This window comes from Carassius carassius, chromosome 22, assembly GCF_963082965.1.
Source record: "Carassius carassius chromosome 22, fCarCar2.1, whole genome shotgun sequence".
NCBI classification, from domain to species: domain Eukaryota; kingdom Metazoa; phylum Chordata; class Actinopteri; order Cypriniformes; family Cyprinidae; genus Carassius; species Carassius carassius.
The window spans coordinates 127,501-137,500 of record NC_081776.1 but is presented as its reverse complement, the minus strand read 5'-3'; the positions used below and the strand labels follow the sequence as shown (position 1 = coordinate 137,500).

At 32.8% G+C, this 10,000-nt stretch overlaps 1 protein-coding gene across 1 annotated transcript in view; it reads right to left on the bottom strand.

Annotated features, from left to right (window-relative positions):
• LOC132098604 (glutamate receptor ionotropic, kainate 2-like) overlaps nt 1–10,000 on the bottom strand; it is a 53,598-nt gene that overhangs the window by 40,625 nt on the left and 2,973 nt on the right. The window contains exons 2-3 of the mRNA XM_059504663.1: nt 3,639–3,806; nt 743–1,000 (exon numbers count right to left, since the gene is read on the bottom strand). Coding sequence (XP_059360646.1) covers nt 743–1,000; nt 3,639–3,806 — 426 coding nt within the window. The remainder of the gene's footprint in view (nt 1–742; nt 1,001–3,638; nt 3,807–10,000) is intronic.

Sequence of the window (10,000 nt, the reverse complement as noted above, 5' to 3'; positions counted from 1 at the left end):
ACTGTTTGTTTTCGTTTTTAATTTACAAATAGTTATGTTTTTATTTACAAATAATTAAATTTGTGACTTATTTTCAAACATTATTTATACAAATGTTTTCATTGTTTTTTTTATATGTACAATTAATAACATTTTAGTTAAATATTTGTTTTTATTTATAGCAGTATTTTATTTACAAATGTTTACATTTTTTGTTTTATTTACACAGTTACATACTTGATTATTATTTACAAATGTTTACGTTTTTGTTTTTTATTTACAAATAGTTACTTAATTATTATTTACAAAAATATTACATTTTTAGATAAAAATAGTTGAATTTTTTAATATTTGCATTTTGATTTTATTTATAATTTTTTACATTGTTTTTTATTTACATTTCTGTTTTAATTCATACCAGTATTTGCTGTTTGTTTTTTCTAGATTTTTATTTGATTGATTAAATTTTTTTATTTTATATACAAATATTTACATTCTTAATTTTTATTGTTTATTTTTTGGTCTTGCATTGCAACAAATTCATTTCTTAAAATAAAAGTTATCCAAATTTCAACTCAAAATTACATAAAATAGATTTTTTTTTATTATATAATCAAATATTTCTGAGATGATATCCGTGTGGTGTAAACATGTGATTACTGTCACATACTGTGTGGTTTGGTGTATGATTATTAAAGAGCAGTATGCAGCATGCAGTGTTTTGGCTCGTGTTCATCTGTGTCTGTGATTGGCTGATGCTCACCGGTGCTGTCGTCATACACCACCGTCACCATCCTCCACCTGAAGAAATGCACGAGGTCCAGGATGGCCCGGCTGAGCGAGGAGAAGTCTGGATACAGACTGATGTAATATGAGTCTCTGTTATCAGACACCTGGTGCTTCCAGCGCGTCTGTATGTGAGGCACGCCCAGAGCGTTCGAAATCGACTGCACCGCATTGGCTGACGAGCTGTGGGAGGGGCCGAAGATCGCTGCCACGCCCAGGGAGAGCTGCTCGCAGGCTGTGATTGGACGACAAAAAAACATGGAACCAGTCAAATGCTGCTCGCCAGAAAACAGTTTGACATAAATAGTAATAATCATCTTGATCCTTTACAAACATTTACATTCTTGACATTTATCTACTAATATATATGTTCTTGACTTTTGTCACCTTTATTTATATAGCGCTTTAAACAAAATACATTGCGTCAAAGCAACTGAACAACATTCATTAGGAAAACAGTGACTTTTATTGAAAATATTTAAAGTACACATTGTCACGGTGTCTGGTGTGTGTTTCCCTGGGTGTCCACTAGTGGTCTCACTTCCCCATAGGCACCTCACCGCAGGCACTACATTTCCCACAAAGCCTTGTCCCTTCATCGCAGTAATTGCACACCTGTTAATTGCACTCAGCTGTCTTCACTTTCATCGTCATTATCCTGTCTATTTAAACCTGTCTGTTTTCTCTCTGTGTGATGAGTCCTTATTTTCCGTCACCCAGTTTCCTCGCATTCCCTTGTGATTTCTAGTTCTAGTTTCTTGTTTCATGTTTGTTTTGTTCCTGACTGATTTCATGGTTTTGACCCCCTGTTTGTTTTGGATTTTTGGATTACCCAATAAACCCTGCTCTTGGATCTCTCGTCTCCAGTGTCCGATCGTTACACACATTTAGTTTATTATTAAAAATTATTGTCATTTTTTATTTTTATTTACAAACAGTTACATTTTTGTTTTAATTTCAAAATATTCACAGGTTTTTATTTAAGCAACTTTTAAATTCTTGATTTTAGTTTACAAACATTTGCATTCTTGACTTATTTACAGATATTTAAATTTTTATGTACAAAACACTCTTTGTTATGAATCATAAATATATATATTTGTTTTTATTTAAAATAGTTTTTTTTACATTCTTGGCTTATTTACAAATATTTTCATTTTTATTTATGCATTTAAATATTTTGGTTATTTTACATTTTTACACTTTTGATTTATAAATATTAAAAAAAAAATTCATTTGCAAATATTTCCATATTTGGTTTTTATTTACAAACTTTGGCATTACTGATTTTATTCACATATATTTATATTTTTTACTTTCATGTATTGTATCAAAGATTTACATTCTTTCCATTTTTGTTTATAAATATTTACATTTCCGGTTTTTAATTTAAAAATGTATATATTTTTTGTGTTTATCTTCGAATATACGTTCTTGATTTTTATCTACTTTTTTGTTTAATTTACAAAATATTTACATTTCTGTTTTTATTTTTAAAATATTTAAACATTTCTGTTTACAAATATTTTGATATTAACATTCTTGATTTTTGTTTAGATTTTGTGTTTTTATTTAGAAATATTTACATTTATTGTTTTTATTTACATTTTTGTTCCTTTAACTTGGAGTCAGTTCTTTACACAAAGCAATGATACATGACTTAAGAATAGCTGACTTAAGGTAATTTTATTTTATTTGTTTTTATTTTTTGCACGCTTTGTAGTTCGGCAATTTAAATCACCATCCTCTCATGTTGTATTTGGATCGACATGATGGCAATTTATTCCAGCATGCTCTCTGAATAATAAGTGTAGGCATGTTTCTTCCTCCCTTTCATGAGATTTCTGGTAAAAACAGGTTTTCCACAGCAGTCGAGGTCACTAATGCATGTATTGAAATCATGTGCATCTGTTTTCTGTGCTTAAATAGCATGTTCTCCGACAGCAGAAGTCATGCTATTTCTCCAAACTGAGCCCAATTTCACTTTTCATTCCATTGTGTATGAAAGCAGCCTGAGAAAAAAGGGTCATTAAAATTACAAATGAGGCCAGTGCTGAAGCTTTGGGCTTGAAATGACAAAGCACAGAAGAATAGGGCAGTGTGGGAAAGAAAAAAGAGACGGTTTTCAGGAAAGTATTAAACGCGCTTGAGCTGAGAAGAAAACACTTGTGTGTTTGCAGTCTGTTCACTCACCTACAAATATTTACATTCTCAGATTTTATATACAAATATTTACTTTATTTAAAAATATTTACATTTACAAATGTTTAAATTGTTGATTATTGCTAAGTATTTACATTTTGGGTTTTATTTACAAATATTAAAATTATTGTTATTTACAAATTATATTTTTATTTTTATTTAAGATATTTACTAATATTACAAATATTTACATTTAGTTTTTTGTTTTTCAAATATTTACATTTTTTATTTTTTATTTACACATTTAATATTTCTGGATTATTTAAAAATATTTTTATTATCATTTACAAATATTTGCGTTCTTCATTTATATTGTGAAATATTGACATTTTTTATCTGTATTTACAAATATTTATAGTTTGCTTTATTTACAAACATTTACTTTTTTTACTATTATTTATGAATATTTGCATTCATTTATATTTTGAAATTTACATACATTTTTATGTGCAAATATTTAGATTATTCCTTTGTGTTTACACATATTTAAATGTTTGATTTCATTCACAAATACTCACATTCTTCATTGGTATAATTTCTAAATATTTGCCTTCTTAGTTTGTGTTTACAAATATTTACATTCTTAAGTACTGGTTAGATAAAAAAGATAAGATCATAAGTTTAAATGCGTTTTGAGGCCAAACACTGGTGTGTTTTAGCAGCTCTCTCACCTTTCCTGGAGGCCTCGAAGCTGTCGAAGACGTTGATTCTCTGGATGTCGTAGGTCAGCGTGGTGTTGGGCAGAAGTGTTCGGTTCCTGTTGATGGTGTTCAGCGCAAACTTAAAGGCCAGCTCCTCTGGTCCAGACGGGCCGCTCTCTATCGACTCAAATATCCCACCTGCAGACAGACAGACAAGATTCAGTTTCATCACACACACACACACACACACACACACACACACCGACGTCAGAGAGTGAACACACACAGCATCTGGATCCAAAACATCAAATTAACAAAGAAACTCAGAGTGAGACGCAGCTTCAGTTAAACATCTGGAGCAGGATTTGCTTTCACTGACACCGATCCACATCATCTCTGTTATTAGAGTTAACTAAAACTACAACTGGAACCAAAAAAAAAAACAATAAAATAAACTTTAACTGAAAACTTAAACTTTATTATTTCAGCTTTCAACATTTATCATTTTCATTTAAGTTGATACTACAATAACTAAAACCAAAATAAAATAAAAAATAATTAAATATATATGTAGAATTAAAAAAAGTGACAAAATTTTAAAAACGAAAATAGTCAAATAAAAACTGAATCGAAATATGAATGAAAACGAATTTTAATACCATTTTATTTTAGATTCACTTGTATAATTTGTGCAATTTTCCAAAATACATTTTCTTAATGAAATTTTTATAAAACGTCTAAATACATTTTAAAAGCCTGATATACGTGTTTTCATTATTTTCAACAATATGCAGAAAACATATAAATGTAAAAATAAACCTATACATTTAATTATATATATATATATATAGAAACAAATAGTAAAAATATAAAAAATAAAATGTAAAAATAAATGTACTAAAAATAATAATAATAATTTTTTTTTTGTTTGTTTGTTTGTTTGGAGAAGATCGTGTAGAATCAGTTGCATGCAAAATATTCATGCAAATGCATAATTTTAAGCTTTTGGTCATTCAGATAAATTAATGATTTGCTATATTTTATATTTATACAATGAACTGAATGTCAATTTAGATGATTTGTGATCATTTCAATAATTGGATGCAGTCTTTATACTCTAGTTTAGCTAAACCAACAGGCGATTTGTGTCCAGTTTGTCGGCTCTTTATGTAAAGATTCGTACAGTAGATGCTCAAATGTCCAGCATCTGGAATCTGCAGCAGGAGCTGAAGAGTCTGTTACTGCAGCCTGAAGAAACGACTGCAGAACAGCTGACAGGAGCTAAAGAGACACACACACACACACACACACACACACACACACACAGAGAGATATGGAAGGGCAATCGAGGAGAGAAGATCCATCTTCACCCGTTCTTTCATTCTTCTCTTTCTGCTCTGGAGCCACTCGTTCTTTTGTTCTGTTTCTGATCACTTCAAGATGATTGCATTGCGGTACTTCCCGTTTTACTGTCTATTCCATTCCATTGGTTAAAAACATCTGCTAAATGACTAAATAAATGTATTTACACATTTTAACATTGTTTATTTATATCTTCAAATTTTGACCTACTTTCACCAAATAAACAACTAGATCTCATCAGGCTGATCAGCTTTCGCACTGCATCTCAATAACCCAGCAGGAAGTCAGCTATTGTGGATTGTTTAAAAAATGCATCCCTGGATTGTGATATACTCCTCCTAGGTTTTTCGTCTGATTGCCACCAAACTCGGTCAACGCGATGTCAAGACAATGGGGATGCTAAATTGCAAGGATTTTTGATATCTCAAACAGGTTGGATGTGGCGAGTCGATGAGAAATGAGATACAGGAAATGTGTAATAACTTTTGCACACAGTGTCTGATTTTAATCAAACTTCAGTAGTTTGTTCTCGTATCAAGCCGATGACATAAATGTGACTTTTGGGAGTTAAAGTGTGTGCTGTTTTTAAAATGCTTTGAAATAAGTATTTTATGCTTATGCAATATAGTTTTATACAATTATTTTACAAATGCTTATAGATCAGTAAAAGTTTTAAACATTCTACCCTCTCTTTGTGTGTGTGTGTGTGTGTGATATTCTAGAGTAACCCTTTCATTGCTGTGACTCAACCTCAAGGGGGTTACTGTAAATACATGTGCACCGTTTTCCTGATGCGACTGGGCTTGGGCCCGTCATCGCTGCTTGCAGCTATATTTAGATTTTTATTTTTATTTACAAAGGTTTAAATATATCCTAGTTTTTATTTTTTTTGTATTTTGTATTTTGTTTTATATTTATGTCATTGATTTTTTTATTCACATATAGTTACATTTTTATTTATATTTAGCTTTTTATTAAAAACATATTTATTTAAAAAAAAACTTCGCATTGGATAAAATCATCTGCTTTAAGATTGCAAAATAGCCCAAAATACATATGAAATAAACTGCATAAAACATCCCATTCTCAGTAATACATGTCGCTTCTGACCACATCTGACCATGTGCATGTGAATAATAGACTCAGATCATCCACAAGGGTGTGAATTATTGAGGAAATGAATTATGCAAGTGAGATATGGAGATTCGCCATCATGGGAATACCTGCTATCTGTCTCTTTATCTTTTATCTTCTGCATTAACTCACACAAAATTCATTATGAAAAGCTAAAGGATGAGTGCGACACAAAACCTGTTTGTGCTCTGAGAGGATCATTATTCGTATCTGGTGAATTAGAGGTGTTAATGTGTGAACGTGAATGTGCTAATGACATGTTACAGACGCACACTGTGATTAGAGTCGCTGAGTAAACACTTTAACATCTAAATTATTGCTCTTAGACACAAAAGCAGACCCAAAATACGCACTAGTCATCATGCGATGAGAGAACAGAGCTGTGAAATGAGCTCAGATCATTGAGAAACGTTTGAGCTCATACTGAGACCTTTGGTTTGATTCAGTTCTGAATGAATCCATGTTTTTGAATGAATCAATGACTCGCTCATACAGAAAGCATACACACAGGAGACTAGAGGTCTTCACGGGTCCAAAAATTCGTGCCCGAACCCGAAAGAGACCCGTAATGTACTACACCGAACCGACCCGGACCCGTCTAATATTTCAAAAACTGGACCCGGACCCGTGTAGATCAGAGAAATGCCTACCAGGACCCGACCCGGACCCGTATATTATTTAAAATCTGGACCCGAACCCGCCGGGAAGACACAGACCCGACTGGACCCGACGTTCACATATTCCACCTTAAATTACTATTACAAGTCAATAAACCTGTTGCGAAAAATAAAGCTTTTTGTCTTACCTAATTTAAAGAGGCGTAGTATCTCTTCCTTGTACCTGCCTGTGATGCATTAATCCTCCGACAAGAAAGTTATTCATGTTATTCCTCTCGTTATTCCAAGTCCAAGCTGAATCCACTCATTATTTCAGCTTAAAAATCCACTTGATGTCACGGTGACGGATGACAAATCCTACTGTGCACATGTACATTCTGACTCGAGTTAACTCGCATAACTTCGACTCTTTGCCCTTTTGAACTATAATAACGATAGCTCGTACAATGCCATGGCTGCTGACGTTATTTATTTGCTATCATCTGATCTCTGTGCTCTCTGCTCTGCATCGAGTCTGAATCTAACCACTAAAACTTTAAGATTAAACGGTTTATTTATAATATTATAAAAATGGGAGAAAATGTAAAACGCGGTTTGGCGGTCGAAGTGTCCCTCACTGGTTGCCATATAAACATGAAACGCGATCGAGACTGCACATGCGTGCTAGCTGTATCAACCTAAAATGCTTTAACGCAATTTGAGCGTCATAGAAAACATTAATGTGACAGTTCACCTCAGATTGTGTTGCTGATTTGAAATATATTAAATATGAGTGTGTCAAGTCTTTAAGCATTAATACCGTGCGCGCTCTGCTTCTAAAAGCAGAGAGAGAGAGAGAGAGATCGATCACTTTTTTTGGCTCACTCTTTTCTTTTCCTAATTTTACAAGTTGCAAAAAACACAAGCAGTCTTTGATCACGGCCGGGTGTTCTCCGAGTCCGATGATTCCGATCGCACGGGTATTACACACAATGTTAAACAGACCCGGGACCCGAGGTAATAGTTTCGGACCCGACCCGGACCCGGCTGATGATTTAAAATATAGACCCGAACCCGTACGGGTCCCGGGTCGGGTCCGGGGTCGACGGGTCTCGGGTGCACTGTGAAGACCTCTACAGGAGACCCAGTGAGCGTTTAAAGATCTCACATATGATCGTTCACTGGTTTTCAGTGTCACCGGTTCATCTGCAGCGATTCTCTCTCATTACATCTCTGTGTGACTGAAAGTGACACCAGCAGGAAACAGATGGTGACCCGCTTCTGCTGTTCACACTGAAATACCTCTTAATCAAGCCACAGAGAACACACACACACACACACACACACACACACACACTCACTCATATACCTGTGTGTGTCAATCTGAAAGACATTTAGAGTCACACTGCAGCTTAAAAAGCATCTGTACACATATAAATGTCTGAATTAAATCACAACATATCAAATCAAGTACCATTGATTGAAAATAAAGAAGCATGAACACAGTTTAGAATCAGAACAAAAGCAGGTTTGAACTGCTGAAACGCTAGAAGACAGTCCGTTTTTAATGTTTCTAAAAGAAGTCTATTTTGCTCACCAAAGCTGCATTTATTTGATTAAAAATACAATAAAAACAGTAAAAATTTTACATTTTATTACAGTTTAAGTCAGCTGTTTTCTGTGTGAATCTCTGTTAAACTGTAATTTATTTCTGTGATGTGAAGCTGTATTTTCAGCATCATTCCTCCAGTAGAAATCATTCTAAAGAAACGTTTCTGATTATTATCAATGTTCAAAACATTCATATTTTTATGGGAACTGTGATACATTTCATTTTTCAGGATTCACAGAAAGTTCAAAGGAGCAGTGTTTATTTGAAATAGAAATCTACTGTAACATTAGAAATCTCTTTACTGTCACTCTTCTTCAATTTAATGTAGCTTTTATAAATTAAAGTGCTAATTTCTTGCTTACCTCAAACTTTTAAATAAAATGTATCACTGTTTCCACAAAAATATTCATCAGCGCGACTGTGTTCAACATTGATAACAATCAGAAATGTTTCTAATAATCATCATATTTTCATGATTTCTGAAGATCATGTGACACTGAAGACTGGAGGAATGATGCTGAAAATACAGCGGAGCATCACAGAAATAAATTACACTTTAACACAGATTCACACAGAACACAGATGTTTTAAACTGTAATAAAATGTAACAATTTTTATTGTTTTTATTGTATTTTTAAGCAAATAAATGGAGCTTTGATGAGCAGAAGAGACTTCTCCAAACTTTAGTTCTCAGGAGGATAAACTCCGTCTACTGTACGGACACATTGAAGCTGAATTTAGTCTCTCTCTCTCTCTATCTGTGTCATTATGATAAAGCTGTTATCCTGCTTCAGTCTGTGTGCTGCTAAAAACAGCCTCGTCGAGCCGTGAGCTGGAGATTTTATCCTCCTGCAAAGGTAAAACGTCAAGTCTTTGCTCAGGGGAAGAGTTTTATTCTGCACAAAGCAGCAGCTCTCAGATCAGTTTTCAGAGGATATTACAGTGGTGTTTCATCTGCACTCACTCCTCAGATCAGCCGAACACTGACACACAATCAGAGAACAGCTTTCATCTCAACACTGTCGAGGAGAAACTGCTGAGATGTGTGAGATGCTTTCATTTCACTCTCATGCATTTGAACTCAATGGATATCGCTAGTCGCGTTTGAACAATATTCATACTTTTGAACTGAATAAATGTCATTGTTTTCACAGCGAAGAGATCTATGCTAATTCTAAACCAAAGTATTAAAAGCATTAAACACATCAAACTGACTTGATTTGACATGTGAAGACAATAAAAGCCAAACTGCAATGAAACACATCTGTAAACCCAAACGAGACGAGTGCTAAGAACCAGCAGTGTCCTACAAAAATAACTACAATTGATGAATTAATTCTGTTTTCTTCATGTCATTTAAAGTGTCAGCATAATGCATTATTTATTTTTACTTGCAATCATATATAATACAATTATTAAAATGATGATAAAAAAAATGTCCCAGGTGGTTTACTTTATTGCTTTGATATTTAATTACTTAATATAATATAACTAATATAATATAATATAATATAATATAATATAATATAATATAATATAATATAATATAATATAATATAATATAATATAATATAATATAATATAATATAATATAATATAATATAATATAATATAATGCCGTCTGAGCAAACCTGTGAAAATGTATAATTTTTGAATATTAATTTAAATAAATAATACAGGGTTAATAT